The 21,890-nt window shown below is 35.0% G+C and overlaps 1 protein-coding gene across 2 annotated transcripts in view; it reads left to right on the plus strand.

Moving 5' to 3' along the window:
• The window catches only part of Asb5 (ankyrin repeat and SOCS box containing 5), a 41,785-nt gene that overhangs the window by 13,751 nt on the left and 6,144 nt on the right, over positions 1 to 21,890 (plus strand). The window contains exons 1-2 of one of the 2 annotated variants that reach the window (XM_020162886.2): positions 13,937 to 14,072; positions 19,874 to 19,953. In XM_020162886.2, the coding sequence (XP_020018475.1) occupies positions 14,012 to 14,072; positions 19,874 to 19,953 (141 nt within the window). In that variant the 5' untranslated portion in view covers positions 13,937 to 14,011. Of the gene's footprint in view, positions 1 to 13,936; positions 14,073 to 19,873; positions 19,954 to 21,890 lie in introns of those variants that run through there. The other variant, XM_074054934.1, reaches the window with a different exon arrangement.

A 21,890-nucleotide genomic window follows, 5' to 3' on the forward strand; every position in this document is an offset into this window, starting at 1 on the left:
TTTAAATAAAATTCTGGCTCATGGGGAGAAAAATACTTTATTAAGAAGTAACAACCTTGATTTTGTAGACTACAATGAAGCCTGTAAAATTTGTCTGGAGATTATTTTGAGCAAACCCCAGACATTTCAACATTTCACTTAATAAAGACATAATGAATAGATCAGACAATGTCCTGAGTGGATATGAGGAGAACCATTAGCAACTATTTTTTTTTTTGAGATGTTGGGGCCAAACCAATAGAACAACTATTAAGGTATCTTTTTTTTCAGTGCTACATCCCCAACCCCTATTATAGCATTTCTGACAGCTTGGCCTACCTAGGAATTTGACTGAAGGAATTTGTTATTAGAAATAAAAAAATATGAACAAAATAATGAAGGGAAATTTGAGGGGTGGTGAATTAATGTAATGAAGTAAAGAATCAAATTATACAAATTTCTGCATCAACATTTGAAAGCCCTGGGGTAATGACAAGTTTATTAAGAAATTTTCACTGTGAATTTAGTACGAGAGTGCATTATTATATATTTAAGAAGTGTCACCAGTTCTTTGTCTACTAATCTGAACTTTACCTAGGGAAAAACTTAGATAAAATCATTCAGTTCAATCCAACAAGCCTGCAGGTAAAGATTGTCCAGGTCACCTGGTTTCATTATTACTGTCAAGCCTTGTAGAACTTTGGAGCATCAATAAAGATACTCAGGAGACTTCTGTGCTTCCAGAGTGTTGCTGCTTGAAATTACTTCTAACTCTATGGCTTATTCCTTTCTGAAAAAAGCAATTTTCTCACTTCTAATATTTTTAAATACTTTATTTTTTCTTTTACGTTAAAATGGCTTGTAATTTCGTTGCAACCAGTAGTCTCGCCTATGACATAGGCTTAGTATATTTTTCAGTCTGCAGCTCTTCTGTACTGCACTTTTGTTGCTTAATTTTGTGGGTGGTTGTTTGCTTGGGTTTTTTGTCGCTGTTGTTGTTATTGTATGGTTTATGTTATTATATTTACAAAGAGGAAAACTTAGATCTAGTATGACTACTGTTTTCTGTATTAGTCACTAAACAAGTAATGAACCTTGAATAGCTGAGTGAAAAGAGAAGATTCGGTGAAGGAAACATGAGTGGTGCATTAATTACCTCTTAAATATTTATTTTATATGATATATTAGCAAGAATAAAACCATACAAACCTAAGATTAACAGAGGGCTATCTATCAGTATACTACACACTGTTCTAATTTATATATTAAGTCTCTGTGAAGTTATGTATTTAGTCTGTGAGATACAGATAAGAAAACTGAAGCACAAAGAAACGTGTAAGACCCCACTTTGACAGTTGACTGTAGAATTGAGGCTCCTAATTAGTGTCTCTGCAGAGATTTGTTTGGCAAACTGCTTATTCAAGTGACATTTTAAAAAAAACCCATCATTTTAATGACAGTTGTAAATCTTATTTCTATGTATTGTGGTTAAAAGGATAAGTTAGTATATTTAAAACACAATATATAATTTCTTCTAAATATTATATATTTAGCAAAATCTGCAGAAACATAAAATTCTGTTTTGAAAAATAGAATCAATATTTTTGGTTAGATTTTCCTTGTTTATTTTTTATAATTATATTTCTACTGTTAATTTTACAGTTTACATGCTAGCTAAATTCTTCAAGGATAGCAACAATAGTTAAAATCATTTCTGCCTTACTTTTTCACAAAACTCTTTTGTGCTTTATAAAAACATAAACAATGGAAATGTACTGTCTGTAATTATGTCACGTCCTCTGTTTTGAGAATACTGAGCACCACTGTTTTAGTGCATCACTTAATGATTTACTTATTTAACTTCTGTGAAAATTAGATGTAAATCAGGTATTTTATGGGAAACTGTAGCTGTTAAGGTCATTACTGCAACTACCTATGAGAATTTTTGAGTTTTTTATGACTCTTAAAATCTTTGATTCCCAGACTTACAAAGGTTACTTATAATGACTAAGGTTTATGCAATTCTAAAAGCTTCTAAAATACCTCACTGGAGTTTAAGGCTCAAATGGGCAGCAACTGTCTTTTCATTTTTGTGTCCCTGAAACATAACATCTGGTAGTTGCATAATAAATACTAAGTAAGTGGGTGAGTCAATAAATGATATTTTATCACCTTATTCATTTATTAAACAAATGAAAATTAATTTGCCTCAGTAGTTAGAGTAGTCTTGTATGTTTTAAGCATTTAAGCATTGGGAATTAAAAATTGCATTTGTTATTATTTTCTTTCTGCATGTAGGGATTATTTGTGTCTCTAAAACAATCATTACTATTATTCAGTGTGGCTTAAAATACTCCTTTTTCAGATACATCTTTTCTTTTATAACATTAAACAAGGTATTTTAAATATTTTGAGAGTTTTAGCTCTCAATATTAACAAACATTTGAGTATAATAGCAATCATCTTTAAGTAACATGTAAAGGAAAATTATGCTTATTGTAGAAGTTTCCTCAACACTGGGGACAGGTACATTTTCCTCAACAGAAGGTCTATATACTATTTTGTTTCAAGATATATAATGAATATATCTTGTGAAACCATATGATATTATTTCAAACTACATTTATTAGATTTTACATTATGTACATTATGCATATAGGGTTTTTAATTATACCAAAGTTATATAGTTGAAAAAAACTACTTACATAGCATTTCTTTTCAAATCCTTGTGCACATGTGGTAATAAAAGATCTTTTATCACAATGTCTAGGCTTTCCTGTTACGGGTGCAGTTTGGTAGTGATCCAGACAGTATTTTCTCTGTGATTTTTTTAGTCCCATATGAGCTTTCCTAACCATTCAACTTGTTAAGTGAGGAAATATGATGGACCACTAGACTGACATCTGTAAGTTTCCCAGAACCTTTATGGGAGAAGAGAATGACCCTTGAAACAAAGGCTGATTATTAGATGACAATTACTCCATTTTCCCTGAGATGCTTGTGGTGGACTTGCCCTCAGACTTCATCTGCCCTCATTCACTTTCACTGAGCCAACAGATTTAGGTACTCATGTTTAAATAAAATAGAATAAAAAATAAAATGGATCAAGAATGGGGCTCAGAAACAACTCACAAGAGTTGTATGAATCGTGGCCTTATAAAGAAGTCCAAAGAACACAGCCTCTGAGAACCAAACAATGGCCTGTTCCAGATGCTTCTCTGCAAGGGTGGAAATTGGTCACTAACAGGTAAAAGAGATCTTAGGGATCTTGGTCATGACTTCATCTGAAGTTCTATTTTGTACTTAGTGATCCTTAGTAATATGGACACAATACACTTTTTTTTTTAAGGATGAGAATCTTAACATTTTAAAAAAATTCAGAAAGTTGATCACAAACTTCTCTCCCAAAAGGAAAATTAAAGGTACATCAATTCAGCTATCATTATAGAAGGATGTTTATGAACCAAGATGCTCTTTAGAAAATAAATTGCCAACCTGTATTTGTCAATATTATGGAATTGCTGGTTTTTTGTTTGGCTATTTTGTTTTGTTTGGATATTGCAGTTATAATTACAAAGGATCTTCATCTTTTAGCAATAGATACTGAAATACTGAAATACTTATGGATGAAATGATGTAGTGAGATTTGCTTCAAAATAATCCTAGAAATGTTTGTGGAAGAGTGAGTAAATTATAGGTGATACAAGATAAGCTGTGAGTTGATAATTGTTGAAATTGGGTGATGAATCTGTGGATATGTTTAAAATAGTCGAGGGTAAAATATTGGGAAAGTGCCAATCTTCCTAAATTGGAATAAATTTATCTCGAACTTTTTTTTTCTGATAGTAGAGGAACAGTTGTTCATGATTTAAATCTCATAACTCAGAAGTATGCCCTCAAAAATCTTAATCTATGGATAATGAATTCACTAATTTATCTAAATATCACTTCTGGGAAGTAATGAGCTCTCTAAGTTGGTGATTATGTCAACTAAAAAAAAAACCCCTTAAATTTGTGCCTCAAATTTAGCCTTTAAACTTGTTAAGAGGTGATCACACTTTCTAATTTTTCAGAATTTCTTGCTTCATTTGCTTCTAACCATGGTTTCTGTGATTGTGTGGATTTCTGTCATAATGCCTTAAGAGGCATTATGTATTTAAAAGTAAAGATTTCTTCCTGCAGAAGTGACTTCATCTCCTTGATGGTTTCTAGTGCCCTCTTTGAAACTTTTCTAGCTTACGCATCACTTTCTCACTGAGGATTGGTGACTAGACCAAAGGTCTCTGTGTTTACAGATAGATCAGAATTGGTTAAAACAGGAAAACTGTGTAATAGCTCCTGGGAATAAAATCAGCCCCATTTCATATCCCATATCCTCCCTACGATGCTTATACTGCATTTTAGTCTTTGTGGGTAGTCATATTGGACCATTTCTAATCTATAGTATGTCTCAGATGTTTTAGTCCATTATCTGCTTTGAGATATAATTATTATTTTCCCTAATGTTTTATCTGATACTTGGTCACTTTAAAACTTCTGTATATTCACAGGACCTCATGATATCCTGGAGTTTATTGGGTTTGCTTTTTGTATTTATACTAGGAAAGACATTAGATTTTTCTATGCATCTAGAGATTTCACATTGCACTCTTGTTTATATAATCATAGGTACCCAGACACAAATACATTCAACTCCCTGTGCATTCCTTTTTATGAAATTATACAGCTAAGTATATTCAATGTATTTGATTTTTGTTCCTTTTTTGTAGTGAATTAAGCATAACATTGTCCTTCAATTCCATGGAGTCAGTTTAAAAAATTGTTATCTTTTCATCCATTTAAAATGTTCGAAAGGAAAAAGTCCACCTTAGTCCACCTGGAGGCCAATATACATCTCAGTTATGTAGTCATGATCAAATTTTGTGGCTTCTTCTGTTCCCATTACACTGGAAAATTGTCTATATCACCAAATACTATAGAAAGATTTCTTGAATTGTTCCCAAATTCTATATTTTAATGCTCTTTAAACTGGCACTTTTTTTGAAGAAGACTGTGAAATAACACTAAGAAGTAGACCTGTGAAATAACAGATATGTACAGTCAGAGTGCAAGTTCTAGTGGAGACAGACACAGAATTAGATCATTATAATATACGGTGTCTAAATAATTTTAAGAACAAAAATTGTCCCAATACTTAAGCCTTCGTATATTTATTTTATAATACCAAAGCATAAAGATGAAAAGTCATATGTTTAAATTGAATTAACTTTTAAATAATTTAATGCATTTTAAACAAAATATTTGGTACTTTTATTGTATGGCTTATGTAGATTATCACACTCCCTTTATGAGTTCAAAGGAGGAGGCAAGGGTATTGGCTCACATGGCTCACATGAATGCATTGGACTGAATAGGCCTCTTTTAGTCTTCTCTAACCACCTGGAATTACACTGTCCTTGTAAGATCCCTAAGCTGAGCTGGCTCTGAGTTTCAGTTTCGGGGGGAATATCTAACTTCTTCTGTGGTAATAGAATATGCCTAAAGTTCATAAGTGATCTTGTCTTTTGTGTGTTATTCATAAAATTTGTATCAAAGAATGTTAGACTCAGAAAAGAATGATATCAAAGCTCCTCATTATTATAAGAAAGGAAATGGAGGGAGGAATCATTAAGCAACTTGCCGGGGCTATCCAAACTGTGTGATTACAGCCTAATTCAAAATAAGGAAAACAAGTTCGTGGTATTCATTAGTGACTTCTTTAAGATAAATACCAGCAATGTTATGCAGCAGCAAACATCAGTAGGGTAGTATATGGGAAATCATCTTATTCACAGAATTCTTCACCTCTCTCTTTACCTGTAACTTGAAGACACTACCCCCATATTTTGTTCCCTGTATAAACCAACAGCTGCTAGATCCTTAAAAACAGCCGTAAAAAATAAAGGTAGATAACAAAATCTGTCACCATTTTTCATTCAGACAGATCTCAGTAGGTTAATACCCTGTAACGTGATCACCAGCTCAGTTAATCCTTGGAGTCCCATCGCAGTTCATTCCCTGCTCTTGACTCCATCAGGACCATGTGCCATGTTTAATTATACATGCCAGCAAAACGTAACAGGCATATGTTTGGTTTTTCCTCTCATCTGTCCAGCTTCCCTTTCCTCTACCTTTTAGGGTGAAAAATCTCAGCTGTACTTAAATTACCTGCTGACGTCTATTGCTTTAAAAATGACCTCCAGGAAAATCACAATAGTGAGTTGTGCCTGTATAAGTAAGGGGTCTGTGATTTTGCACTAAAGTCAGTTCTAAACTTAGATTCTGACAAAACTAAAACATGAACTAGCTGCCAGTTTACCCTAATGCATACATAATATTTATTTCTGAGGATGAAGAAAAAAGGCAAACTAGTCACTGTCTGCTACTCAGCATTCTGGCTGCAATATTCTGTCTGCAGCCCTTATCAAAGGGCAATTTCACATTTGATTGATTTGGAGATTATTTAACTAGGGTTTCATATTTTAAAGACAGAGCTCATTTCTATTCTATTTCAACCAAGAAAAGCACTTTGTTTTTACCTTCTATATCATACAAATAGTTAAATACTTCCGGCTGCAGCAAGTTTCCACTTTAAAAATAGAAAATGCTAGGGCATGCCTGGCCCATCCCCCACACCGCATCTACCAGCCTCTGGCTCTCAGTATTTCCGAACAGAGTTCAATGTCGAAGGCATTCTCCAGTCAGCACTCAGGAACCTTTATGAAAGTCTGAAGGGAAGAAAAAAGTAGGTAGAAATCCAGACGGTAATATTTCTTCTGACTAGAGCACTTGCATCTTAAGACATCTGCTTGTCACAGACAAAACATCAACCAAACTATGTCCGCAGATACTGCTCATGAAGGCAACTGCATTAAGCAGCATCTCATGAAAAGAAGGCTAGACAGTATAGAGGAATGTTCTTCCAAACGCAAAGCTAGCTGGGGTATTCTGACCAGTCAAGGTTAGTATAGCAGCCATTGCAAATTTGTTGGTGTCATGAAATATACTATATTGGCCTGTTTTTGCAAATACTAACTTTCAACTGTGGCTGCTTTACAGAATGTGGATTCTGAAATGTAAATGTTTGGCATGACAAAAGACTGCACAGTGTTTTCACCTTTCAGTGTATGGAAAAATGCATCTGTCAGCTTATTTTTATGATACATTTAGAGATGATAGTAAACTTTTAGATTTGGTGTTGCTCGCCTGTTTTAGCAGGTGTTTCTAAGTTGGTACGGAACAGAAATAGGCTATTAAGCAGGAAAAGACTGTTTATTAGCAATATGGACATTTTAAATCATGGAAATTAGACAATCAAATAGGAGGATGATTTAGGCAAGAAAATGAACAGAACAACTTCCTTAAAATGCTCTGTCACATAGTTATTAATTTTAGCAATAGAAAATTATGAGAGAAATAAAGAAGAGAACAGTATTAAAGAGAAGTCTTGCGAGGGAATTTTTTTTTCAAAGCAACTGCATTTTATTTTATTTTTTATTTTTGCTTGGTTTTTATTTTTATTTATTTTTATTGTTTTATTATTCATATGTGCATACAACACTTGGGTCATTTCTCCCCCCTGTCCCCACCCCCTCCCTTACCACCCACTCCACCCCCTCCCTTTCTCCCCCATCCCCTCAATAGGGAATTATTTTTTAAAAAGAAAAAGATACATCAGCATAAATTTCAGTCAAATACCAATGTGGTTCATGAAAGACTTGAATGTTGGAACTGCAGAATCAGAAGCAAAATGACTGCCCCTTCCCCAATTGTAATACTTTTATTTACTACGCAACAGTTGGAGTTTGAAGGTTATTATTTATAAATGATTGTAAATTTTAAAAACAAAGCATATTTTTCAGTAGGATCAGGTATCATTTCTTTACACATTGAAAAAACAACTGGATCCTTTCTCCTTACTGGAAATACATTTTCCTTTACATTACATTTTAACAGTAAAATTCACAGTAAATTGATAAAACACCAGCATGAATGAAAAGTAGGTGACTACAAAGAAAACAATTCAACAACTGAACAAATGTCTACCGCATATTTACTGTGTGCCGGGCACTGTGCTAGGTGCTAGGAAGCAGCAATAAACAGTCTGTTCCCCCACTCCCACAGGCCTCAATGTTCTGGATGAATACAGGCGATTATTGTAGAAATCAAAAAGAATCCTGTCATTTCTTAAATGAAGAGAAAATTGCCTAAATTTGCAGTAGACCACAGGTATTAGCAATGACATATTTGTGGGAAATATCAAAAAGAAAAAAAAAGTGCATGAATTCACTTGGATGAACCTCATCTTCAGTGAAGAGACACCAGAGGAAAATGTGCTATAAAACTGCATTCAAAATCTAATTTTGATATAATCTTTGCTGACATGGTTTAAATATATTGAGACTATAAGAAAGGAGAAATATATGCTTCTAATAAAGAAAAAGAACAAGTCTTACCAAACGCTTATTAGAGTAATCTTCAAAATTTCCCGACATTGTTAATGTGAATGTAAATAGACCCAGTCTTGCTAAGGTAATTTCACAATATGCACCAAATTTTAGGAATTGACCATAACCAGATACTTACACATATTCACAGATAAGTAATTTTATTGATTTCCTAAGACCAAAAGCCACTTAAACATCATTTGATATGTGATCAACCATATAAATAAATAATGTATACAATGAAATATATATATATGTATATATATATATAAAGATCACAAAGTAGTCATTTAAAATGCTACAGAATTCTATTTTGTGGCATGGAACAGTGGCCATGAGATATCATTAAATGGAAATAAGTACATTAAAAGCAATATGAATAGTATGCTTGCATCCTGACGAAAATGTATTTGTTTATCAAAAAAACATTGGGAAGAGTATACACAAAAATGTTTAATATGGTTGTGTTGGAAATATGTATTATGATTGTTTTGTGTTTTACCATTTTTTTATTTGATGTAAAAAACCACTTTAATAATTAATAAGACAATGCAGCTATTGTGCTATATTATACTTTACTACTTTTTCAAATACATATACAATTATATGAAAATGTAGAAAACAAAATTACATCCATAGTTGTTTTCATTATTAAAAGGTAACTTTTCACTGATTTAGTTAATCAGTTAATTATATTTATTATGGACTCATTAGAGATTAACACAGTTCTGGCCATCAGTTATTGTATCTTGGGGTAAGTCATATAGTCTCTCTGAAGCTCAATACAATGGAAATAATGTCCTTATTAAAGATAAGCTTTGTGTTAGACACTTCTTGCAACCCCATTTAACCCTTACAGCACCTAGAAAATGTTGCCTACATTTTATAGATGTAAAAACTGCAATGAGCAATTTAGAGAAATTTAACAAGTTAACAGCAAATACACAACAGAGTCCAGTTCAAACAGCCCTTGTTTTTAGCCCAAATATAAAGCTCCATGCAGTGCCATAGACAGGGTTCTTAGGAGACTTGGTATGATAATGTATGAGAAAGAAGAAAAAGTCCACTGTGAAACAGAGGTGAGTAAGACTCACTATAAAAAAATCCTTGAGTTTTGGTCTAGGGAGGCAACTTAGTGGTAGACTGCTTGCTGCTGGCCAGCATGCTCAAGGCCTTGGGTTAGATCCCCAGCACCAACCCCACCGCCACTCCCATAATAAAAAAATGAAAAGACAGATCTGGCAAAACAATCATCAAAAAACAATCCAAGAGAAAGACCCCACTCTAAGTGCCCACACATGAAGGAGCTGAGATTAAGTGATGAGAAGGGAACATTTTAGTTGAAACTCAGAAGAATTTTTTGGAGGAGGAAGCTTTTAAGATGGGCCTTGCTACAAGGGCAGGATGGAGATAAGAGAGAAAGCATTCTAGCCTGGTGATCAAAAGGACAGGCCATAGTGGTAGCGTGCATCCCTAAAAAGGGGCTGAGTTTAGGTTTGATCCCCAGCCCTGCAAAAAGGAAAAAGACAAACAAAAAAGACAGTCTTATTTACTGTATTTTTTTCAGTGCTGGGGAACAAGTTCAAGGCCTTGTGTGAGCTGGGATAATACATAAGCACTCTACCACTTAGCTACCTTTCCAGCCCCTGCCCTCAAGCTCCTATCCCACCAGGCTGATTGGAAAACCCATCTTTTAAATAATGCCTCATCCCAACCTCTCCCTTAGGGCTTGTACAAAGGTTGGTTCTGAAATAGTGCTTTAGGGTGCTCAGCTGACCTTCATTCCTCAGACTTCTTCCTGGTAAACCCACTGGTTAAGTCCATTTTGTCCTTGAAAAAAGAAAAGTCAACAAGTTTGTTGTCTCCATGCCGAATTTAAGGTATGTGAGTGCCCTGAGTGGGGGGACACAAGAGCTGAAGACCGATCTTGTTCCTTCCTTTCTGGGATAGAATTGCCATGAACCTATGTTCTTCCTGTTACTCAAGACCAACATGAAAAGTCTATCTCTGTTGCTGGCTGTCTAGTTGTCTGTCTGTCTGTTCCCCACTTCTATATTTTGCTCTTCATCTATCATACTTTTCATCTGAGCTCTATTCTTTCCGTTCACATACTACTAATGCACTTTCCCGTACCCAGAGCCTTCCTCTTGACTTAAACTATCTTCAAGCAACTGCTGCTGTTTGGACTACATAAGATCCTACAGGCTGTGCAGGAAACACGGGTGGAACAAAAACACCGCAACTCCTTAGTAAATTACTGTGAAACATGAGTAAGAGAATGGAATAGAGGGAAGATAGTATGAAACATGAAAAATGTTTGGGAGAATGCAAAACAGCCAATTTAGCTTAAGCCAAGAATCTGTAAGACAGTATTAGAAAACAAAAAGGAAGATCTAATCTAATGTCTATCTAATGTAAAAAACCCTCTAATTCCAGTGTAAAAATGTTAGACTATTTTCAGTGGGTAGCCATTAAAGTTTTTAAGCCACAAAGTGACAAGGTCCCAGCAGTACTTAGAGAAACCACATGCTATATGCAGGCTGAGCTTGTGTACCCAGTCTGAGGCCTGTCAGTCCATTATATGGACTATCTGAGACTGTGCTTATACACGTTTTCGTTGTTATTGTTGTTTCTTAATTCAGTGGCAGTAAGAAAGAAGGTTGTGTGGAGACAGTGTCAGAAAACCATTTAGAGGTCATAAACCAGATAGAGTTAATTGAAATGGAAGTAGAAAATTCATTTGGAGGTCATAAAAAAGACTGAATTAGAGCTGGGCATGGTGGCACATGACTGTAATTCCAACTACATGGAGAAGTAGCTAGAAGGACTGCAGTTTGAGGCCAGCCCTGGCATAAAGGTAGCAAGAGCCAATTTCAATCAATAAGCTGGGTATGGCAGTACACATCTGCAATACCAGCTACTCAGGAAGGGCAGGTAGGAAAATCCGGCCAGCCCAGGGAAAAAACACAAAACCCTGTCCAAAAGATAACAAAGCAAAGATGACCAGGGGCATGACTCAAGTGGTAGAGTGTCCTTCTAGCAAGTGTAAGGTCCTGGTTCAAATACCAGTACAAAAAAAGAAGTCTGAATTATATTCTGTATTTTCTTGGTGAGAAGGGAAGCTGTGAGATTCTTTCTGACTTTAAATTCTTTCTGAATTTGAAAGGATTGCTCTGGCTCCTGTGTTTAATAGAGACTGTTGAAAGGCATAGGTGGAAACACTTCAGAGGCTTTTGTGTAGTCAGGTGAGAATAATGGTGGTATGGGCCAGGATAGTATCAGTGGAGGTGAGTGAGATATGGTCAAAGTTAGGATTATATTTGAATGGTTAAGACAAAAGGGCTTACTGATGTTGGCCTGTGGAGAGAGAGGAATAGAGGGAAATGAAGGATTATGCAAAGGATTTTTAGACCTAATGTAGACATGCCATTTACTGACAGGGAGATTTTTGGAATGTCAAACCAAGAATCAGTTTGGACATGTTAAACTGAATTGCTCTTTAGATGTGTCAGTGGAGACATTGAATAGCAAACTGGAATTAAATTCTCAAGTGTAGAGGAGAGGACTGGTCTTGAGGTACAAAATTGAGTGGGTAATATTTATATCCGTGGGACTAGTAAATATCTCGAGTGAGTGTGGGTAGATGCAAGGGCTGAGCTTGGGACCATAAAGATCTAAGGGGGGAGATGGGATGAAAAAGGAACAGTTGGGCAAGTAGCAACTTCCTCTTTTCCAGGAAACACATGCATTAGTCAATGTGTACAAGGTTTCATTAAACATTATTGTGCTTAAATTTAAGATTATATTATTGCTGCCAGGTGAGAGAGGGAGTGATAACACTGTTTAAATCAATAGAGAAGCAAAAAAGGAGTAGCTGCTTTTAAGAGAAAGATGGTGAGTTTGCTTTTAGAAATGTGTTGAGAAGTCATCAAAATATCCAAGTAAATTTTAAAAAGAAGGCACACTGAAATTTCTTGTGGGCAAGATCAGGGTGGGGACTATCGACTGTGGAGTTAATCATATAAATGTCATAATTTCCCAAAATTTTAACCATTCTTTATTTATATCTCCCATGATAACAGACAAGAGGAGTAAGATAAGATAATGCTTCATAATCCTAAATAAATTATACTTTTCTTCTGGTTAAAAATTGCACCTAAAAGATATATGAAACTATTTAAAATAGAATTTGGGTCTTAGGTGTTATATTTCAAATATCTTTAGTACTGTGCTAAGTACTTCATTTACATTGGCTACAATCCTATGAAGTAGGTGGAGTTATCTTCACACTCACAGTTGAGAAAATTGAGTTTCATATGATAACTGCCCAAAGTCATACAACTGGTAGATATGGTCAAATTTGAACTCAGGACCAAGTTCAGCATGTTCAGCTCGCAGCACAATGGTGAATAGTGGTGAATTGGGTTGACCAAATAATCTCCCCCCAAGAGTAGCACTATTTTCTGAAAAAGATCTCATTTTTCTCAATTTTGAATATTCATGGAAGAAATCACTATCATCACTTACTGAAAGTTTAAATTTAACCATCTTCACGTAATAGCTTCTTATGAGACTATGAATGGATCATAGTTGAACAGTAAGAAATCAGTTAGATAAGTTGTACATTCATGTGATTAAGTCCATCTTCCTGTAGCAACTTAGACCCAGTTAAATTAGATGACTTCATGTCTGGCAAAACACTATTTTTTCAGAGAGGGAAATTTTCAGAGAGGAGACAAAAATGGAAAGTTAAGGATAGTCTCTATTCTTGACTATACTGCTTTTCACAACATATTACTTTCTCCTTAGAAAACATGTCCTCACCAATTTCTGTTGGTCTATTAATCTGGTTGTCATAAAGCACACAATAAAGGTTAATAAATGCCTGGTGACTAATTTATTTTTAAACTTGTCCGAGGGGTAGGCCAAATGTTGTCAACCTGAAGCTTATATAAGACACAAAGTTAGGGGCTTCATGATAAATCTCCTTCCATTGTGAAGAAGTTAGTTGATTTAATACTGTATAGCTAAGGCAGCTGTAAGATGTATTTACAGTTTTCACTGAAATGAAAATGTCGCTTCTTCTCACCTCCTTATAATTTCCTGTTTAAGTGTGGTGTGCTTCTCATTTTGGGAACACTAAGGAAAAGTGGCTAGAGTGTGACCAAACCCTTAGGGCTCTGCAACACACTAAGTTAGCTCTTCAGTGAGTCTACATCTCACTTCACTGATGGAGCTAAGATTGGAAACAAGCAGACTTTTTAAATAATGAAATGGTCTAGCCATAGCCATAGATAGAGGTCAAATTATAATACTTTTATTTCCCGGGTACATAATGTAAGGAGAAAAAGTAAATTCAAACTAGCAATTTCTCAAAGATGAGCAATCAATAAAAAAGGAAATTTTGAAAAAAGCTGTTTTTCAAAAGCTGTTTTTTCTTTTTGGAGTTGAACGGTCATATTACAAGGAGCTTAGAGCTCCTCAAAATGGCCGAACAGAACTAGCAAGTGACAAGTGATATTTTTTTCCATGCTGATAAAAAAAATATGAGTTGGATTTACCTGGACAGTGGCTGGCTTGAAGTGCCATGGGGAGATGGTGATTTAGGTATGGTATAGACCGTTATAAAACTGTTTATGTGGATATATTAAACTGTGAATGCTTTTGCTCTAGCAATGTGATGTTTATAAGATAGGGAAGGCTCTCATCCTGGAAATAAATACCAGATATCTTGGAACAAGTGCTGTTTTCTAAATATAGTCAGAGTTACCTCCAGCATAGCTGCCGAGACCATAACAGAAAGCATTTGATTACCATGATGAAAGTTACAGATACCTTGTAAAACAATTTCACACTGAGTAATTTATCCTAAAGAGTTAAGTTGAACATTTTCTTATGTAGGGGTTTTGTTGCTTTTATCTTAAATACTCTATTAAATTCTAATATGAATGTAAAATTGCTAAAATAGTTGTACATGGAGATATTTATATTGTGTTTGATCTTAAGAAAGCTTATAAATCTGATGTAAAACATCCATATTGAAAGGTAAGATATTTGCTCTTATGGATGTTTGAAAGGAAATCTTTCGTTGCTAAATTTTAGGTTTTTTTGGGAAGAAACAGGGAAAGGTGAAGGCTTACTTCAAAACAGAAATTAGAATGACCCTAGTATCTTTTGATTCTCACATGTTACCAAGATTAATTTCAGAAATTCTCCTAAGAGATCACAAGGAAGCAAATGATGTGCGGTTGCTTTGGAGTTAAGCAAGTAGAATCCAAAAGATTGTTTTTCATTGGCTCACATGCATGTTCTATAAATTACTCCTTTCATAGACTGATTGGCTTTACTTATTACTTCAAAAAGAAAAAAAATAATGTAGGGCAATTCTTTATTTTGGCCTTTGTGTGGCTGTTTTCTAAATGATCATTTTTCTTTTTTTCTGTCTTTCAAAGACCAGCATGTTATGCTAAAATTGTTCAGAAGACTAATACAATCATTTGATGAACAAACACATTAGAATGCAAAAGAGAGTGGGCTGGGAGGAATATAAAGTAGATCTCAGCTGCAAAGTTAGTTTTGCTGTCCTTTAAAAGTGTTTATAATATTAGAAAGAAACAGACATGAATCCACAAGGCCATTTCTATAGACTTTTGCCAATCCCAACATCTGAATGTCATGCTAGCTTTGATGATGGAAAAGCAGGCAGTGAAAATGAATCAGCATCATATAATTCAGCACTTATCTTTAGAGATAAACTGAAGATAACAAAATGTATTATGTTGTTATACAGGAAAGAAAATCATGATCATTACAAATATTGCAAGTGATTGTTCAAATTCAAAAAGCATTGATTACTTAAAATTTTATTAATTTTCTGTTGCTATTCTGATTAAACTGAACATAATGGCTTCACATAGGCAATCACTTTAGAGAGCTATTATAATTTTCATATTTTCTTACTTAAATATTCACAATGAAAATTGATCCATGTTTTGAAGTTCTACAGAGTTTCAGGTCTACAATCAAGTTTTTAATGATAAAACAAATTCGTATAATTTGTAAAGCATTTTATTTCATCTTAGAAGTTGGAACTCAAAACATCATCATTCCTCCAAAGAATGGTATTTATCATGATGAATTTTGCATGTTCCTTAGTAAGAACATCATGTTCTAATTTCTTATAAACTATTAGTTTGTCACTAAATTTTGTCCTGACAGTATTTATTGCTGTCTATTATTACAATTCACCTTTGAATATACACTGAGTCTGTTGTGCACTGCAAACAACTAATACACAAAAACTAGTAACAGTAACTTGTGTCAATGGAAGATCAAGGAATTGGGTATCTGGCTTACTGATTTTTCTAGATAAGAAAGATGGACACATACAACCGAACGGACACTTTAAGTAACATCTATTCATCTATCCATATAGAAAATATAATTTATTCTTCCTTTGAGACCTAACAGTATTTCAAACTTTAAGCCTTAACCACTTCTCTTGGACTAATGATAAATATGTGAAAGAAATTGTGTGGAGTTATACCGTTTTCAAGGCGTTCTTAGGGAGTTGCTTTATTTTTCTTCTTATAAGGACTTGATAAGACTTAATTTTCATTAACTTTTTAATCCTGAAGTTGGAAGGTAGGAAAAAAATCTGGTGAAAGGTAATGTGAATGAAATAGTTGTATCTTAAAATTGTTTGAGTTGATAATGAAGACTGAGAATACAAATGAAGCTCCTTAAATATCAAGAAACAGACTCAATACGAGGAAAGTACTTTTAATTTGAATCCCACCAAATCGATGGTAATTTCCATGAAAATTTAAAGCCATCTGTCACTTTGAGTTCCCTGGTTGAAATTTTCTTATGCTTCTGTCATGGTTTACTGTCTCAGTAAGCCTTTTGTCAGAAGAATGTCCTACGATTTTCAACAGGGTATTTTCAACAAAACCCCTGCTATTTAGACTAGAGTGTTATATTTTGGAAGAATATTACAAGGAAAAATAGACTAAAGAAATAAGTGGCATCAACAAAAGTTTCCAGAGACATTTAAAGTATTAACATTTACTAAAATAACTTATTGAACATATGTATGTGTGTGTGTGTGTGTGTGTGTGTGTGTGCTGGAAAGTAGAATTATACAGAGTTAAAAGTATTGCCTCTGATGCTAAGAGGCTACAGTTTGGATTTTACAACCATAACTAAAATCTGTGTGAATTTAGGTGACTTTCTATTTTTTTAGTTTGGGCCATCTCCTCTCTGACCCCCCACAGAACCTGTTCTGCCCTCTTGTTTTCTTTTGTCGAAGAAAAAACAGAAAAGATAATAAGAAAAACATGGCATTTTTGCAAGTTTGAGATAAGATAGCTATACAGAGAGATTCTTTGTGTTGCTTCCATGCATATGTGTATTACAACCCAAATTGGTTCATCACTACCAGACCTCTTCACTACTTCCTAGTCCCCTTCCCGTAGTAGCCTCTGCCAGTTTAAGATCACTATATTCACTCCTCTACAGTGAGCACATAAACCATATTCAAGTTTTAGATTTTCTTTCCTTTCCCTATTCGTCTTGTGTGCTTTCTCCCTTTAGTGTGTGACCCATGTCCAGTAATATTACTGCATTTGTTTTAGGTCTATAATCCACACATGAAGGAGAGTATGTGATTTTTGACCTTCTGAGCCTGGCTAACTTTACTTAAGATGATTTCCTACAATTCCATTGATTTACCTGTGAATGGCAAAATTTCATTCTTCTTTGTGGCTGAATAAAATGCCATTGTATATAAATGCCACATTTTCTTAATCCATTAGTCGATAGTGGGGCATCTTGGCCATTTCCATAGCTTGGCTAGTGAATAGTGTTGCAATAAACATGGGTGTACAGGTGCCTTTGTAATAACCTGAGTCACATTCTTTTAGGTATTTCCCTACTTCAGTTATTGTTGGATTGTCTGGCAAATCTATGTTTAGTTTTTAAGAAGCCTCTCTATTGTTTTCCATAGTGGTTGTACTAGCTTACATTCCCACCAGCAGTGTATGAGGGTTCCTTTTTCCCCACATTCTTGCCATCATTTGTTGGTGGTGGTGTTCTTGATGGTAGCAATTCTGACAGGAATGAGGGGGAACTTTAGTGTGGTTTCGGTTTGCATTTTCTTTATGGCCAGAAATGATGAACATTTTTTCATGTGTTTTTTACCCATTTGAACTTCTTCCTTTGAAAAAGTTCTGTTTTGTTCAGTTGCCCATTTCTTTATTGGGTCATTGATTTTTGGGGAGCTTTGTTTTTTGAGCTTCATGTGTATTCTGGTTATCATTCCCTTGTCTGGTGTACAGCTAGCAAAGATTTTCTCCCATTTTGTGGGTGGCCTCTTCAATTTAGACACCATTTCTTTTGTTGTGCAGAAGATTTTTAATTTCCTGTAGTCCCATTTGTCAATCCTTTCTCTTAGTTGCTGAGTTGCTTGAGTTCTACTGAGGAAGTCATTGCCTATGCCTATTGCTTCCAGTGTATTCCCTGCTCTTTCCTGTACTAGCTTCAAGGTTTCAGGTCTGATATTAAGGTCCTTAATACTTAACCTCTCCTGTCTCAGTTTCCTCCCCTGGAAAATAAGGTAAATAGTTGTGCCTGCCTCTATGGATCTCTGTGAAGATCCAAACCAGAAAACTTCTGCATGGGTGAGAATACATGGTGAGGACTAAGTAAATTTTTATCTGGTCAGATTACCACTAATTTTTAGTGCCAAGACTGTTACTACAAGGCTGTCAATAGCACTCTGAACTTTAAACATTAGTTCTTCACTTTTTTATTCACTACATGTAAGGACCCCATTCTGAAAAAGATTGAAGCCTACATCTGATAATAGCCATATTCTAGCATCTTTTGAATCAGAAAATACATCATGACCAAAAGCCTAACTGTGTCACTTTATTGAACTTTTGATATGTGCCCCACATTTTATTCATTGGAATTATTTGGATATCACTTATGGTGCTAGGCAAAACCTTATGGTAAGACCATAATATAGAATCAGAGTTAGAATCAATATAGACTTTTTCAATGGTCTTAAAGGTAGGATAAGGAGATGTTTGGACAGTACATCATTATATTGCAGTTATCTTTCCAATAATTTCCTGACCTATTTAAACAAACTTTAGGTAGACTTTTCACAAAATTTATGTTGCTGATTCATGGCCAAGTGACTTTATTTCAGTTGTATTAGAGTTGATCAGCAATTTAAAAATATATTTTTATTTATTACATCCTATAGATTTACAAAGAAGAAGTAGTAGACAGAAATGCAGACAATAATCATAATCATATTCTATTAGGAAGATTTTCTGTCTAGTGAGTGTTGCTTTAATTTATCAACCAATTCCTTTAAGTGATTTTTTTCTGGTGTGCATATTATACTCATTTGTATCACTTTAAAACGTCTAATATTATCTCACATGTCCAATAAATTGAATGGACAGGGCTGGTCCTGCTTAACCGAAAGAAAAACTACTGTGCACTAACCCAGTATCTTCTTAAAACTACCTAGGTTGCCACAAGGAAGAGAGATACAGGAGAAGATGTTGTGCCTGTGAGTGGTAGCTGGGTACCAAGAGAGGCTGAGGAAGAGAAGGAAAAAAGGCAGTTCTTCATGCGAAGGGACTAATTTTTCTATCAGGAAGTGTGTAAAAATATATGAGAAGAGGAAAACTTGGAGAGGTAGCACTGACATGTCAGTGATGTATCACTAGAGCACAGGTGGAAAGGAGTTGAGTGCCACTATCCACCCTGTCTGTCACAGAGAGGCTCACTGATCTGAGAATGAACCTTTGACACTACCAGTACCATTTCAAACACAGCAAATCCTATGCATCCCCTTTCTCTGACACCCTCTTTCTAAGACCTGTTCCCAAGCTCAGTTGCTTGACCTCCTTGGCATCATGTTACAGCACCCTACATGGCAGGGTCAGGGCAGGCTGGGGTGTGGGGACAAGAGAAAAAGTGCAGGCTGGTAGCATGGAGAGGTGAATGTTCTGGCTGCTATCACTACTAAAATGTTGACTTTTTTTTATGGTTGTGTGTGTAAAACCATGAAATAAATAGCCGTCTTGTTAGTTGGCTTGTCTTGTTTTGTGGCCAATTTGGAGAGCCTAATCCTTCTCTTTGGAAGGTAATTCATTAGGTACAGTAAGTCTGAGGTAGGTCATTTCCAGAACATGCATTATGGTTCTCTGGATTTGGAAACTGCCTATCAAGATCCTTCAGATAAGAACCAAATTTTCTGGTATGTGGGATAAGCATCTTGGTCACCTTGTTGAATGCCAAGTTTGACTAATTTATATCACATAGGAATGGAACGAGCCTAATAGGGCTTACTTTAATTCAAGTTCTTATTTTCTCTTTCTTAACAGGTTCCTGGGCAGATCGATCACCACTACATGAAGCTGCAAGTCAAGGTCGCCTCCTTGCTCTGAGAACATTATTATCACAGGTAGAAAATATTACATATGACTTAAAATGCACACCTTTCAGATGAGCATAGAGCCTCGTCAAAACAAATCCCTTAAAAATAATAAAATTGCTTAAATTGTTCTACTACCTTTTTACTTTAACTCAGATCAGGCAAATCAACAGTTTTGATTTACCTTTGAAACTCTCTTTATAAATATTTTGGTATAAACCTGTCTTGTATTTTGAATTTCTCCGAGTATATTTATTCATTGATCCACATAGTTAGGCAGCTGGTAATTTGGTTTATGTACTATATAAAAAGCATTCTAAATATGCTTAATTTCACACAATGTGTATGTTAATTACAGATTTACCTGAGTCACATAATATCCAAAAGGGAGTAATAGACTAGATGAAGAAACAGTCTATTTTCCATTACGGCAATCTGTGAAATGTTATGGGGAATTGCCTGTGAAGGCGATAAAATTCTCATTTCTGCGTTTGCTTGCTCTTCAGACTCAGAAAAAAAAAAATGAAACACAGATTCTTCCATGAAACAGAAAAAACTCTGGGCTGTGCATTTCATTTTTTAAGCTTTCGATCTGATTCAAACATACACCCAGTTCTGGAAGTCATTGCACTAATATTTGCCAGTATCAAGCAGAGGAATTTTCTCTGATGGTTATGAGAAAGGAAGGATCTTCTGTGTTTGAACAGTAGGCCTGGGACTCCAGGGACCTGGACCCTGGACTGGCACTGGAGGGGGCCCACTGTCTATCTGACTTCCATTTTCTCATCTGTAAAATAGAGATGAGCATGAGATATTTCCCTGGGGCTGTCCAGTTCTGTGACAGACATGTGACTCTTGCTCATCACTCGATGAGGGGAAAAAAAAATCCTTTAAAAAGGTCAGTAATTGCAAAGGGTAATTCCTTGGCTAGGGTTATGCAGTTCTTTGAGAAGAGAGTAGACCTGGGTATTGCTCAATGTGTATCTCCTCTCCACGGAACGGGCAGCCAAGAAGAGTGAGTGGCTCCCCCAGAGCCTCTGTGAAAGGGAACCTTGACCTTCTCAAACACTTGTGTCATCTGGTGTGCAGCAATCTGAGGGCAGATCTCCAAATCAGACTGCTGGCTAACAACTTGAAATATTTGAAGGGATAATTAAAGGATCTTAAAAATTTCCACTTACGAGTGAACAAAGATTTGGTGTGCTTATCTATTTTTATCCTTTCATTTTATGATCCTTCTTATCCATTTTGGTATTACAAATTATAATCTATAATATGTTGAAAGGTTTGTCCTTGAAATTCTTTTATTACAGTGCTTTACAATGAATCAATAATGATATTAAGAAAGCAAAGGATCATATCTTAATAATGTTTAACTATTTTGGTCTGATGTGGGTTTAATTGAAAAATAATTAGAAGTGTTTACTTAGTATTGAATGGATAACAAAATAAAATCTAACATTTTCTATATATTAGACACTGCAATCATTGTATTGCATGCATTATCTCACTTAAATCTTGTAAGAACCCTAAAATGTTGAGGTTAAAGTATTTGCCCGAATTCCAATAGCTCTGTATAATGGAGCCAGGCTTTAAACCCAGGTCTAACTGACTTCTATAGTTGGAGTTCTTAACCCTTGCAAATAACTTAATCATAGCTATGTATTGACAGAAATTCACAAAGCAGTTCACTATGAAGTCCGCAATACTTTTCCATAGTCTGGACTCACCTGTAACTTTATAGCCCCAATCAAACAAAGTGATCCAGACTATAAACAGAGTTTAGCTCCACAAAAAAACAAATTAAAGAGTCCTCAAAAATTAATAAAGCAAAATTTTTAAAAAATGGGCCACAATCTATTGAACAAAATACTTAAGACATTATTAGGTTAAGGAAGGGTGGTACTAGAATAATGGGAGTTTTTTAAATTTAAGTTTTACACATTTATGGGGTACAATGTGACAAG

Source organism: Castor canadensis, chromosome 14 (genome assembly GCF_047511655.1).
Source record: "Castor canadensis chromosome 14, mCasCan1.hap1v2, whole genome shotgun sequence".
NCBI classification, from domain to species: domain Eukaryota; kingdom Metazoa; phylum Chordata; class Mammalia; order Rodentia; family Castoridae; genus Castor; species Castor canadensis.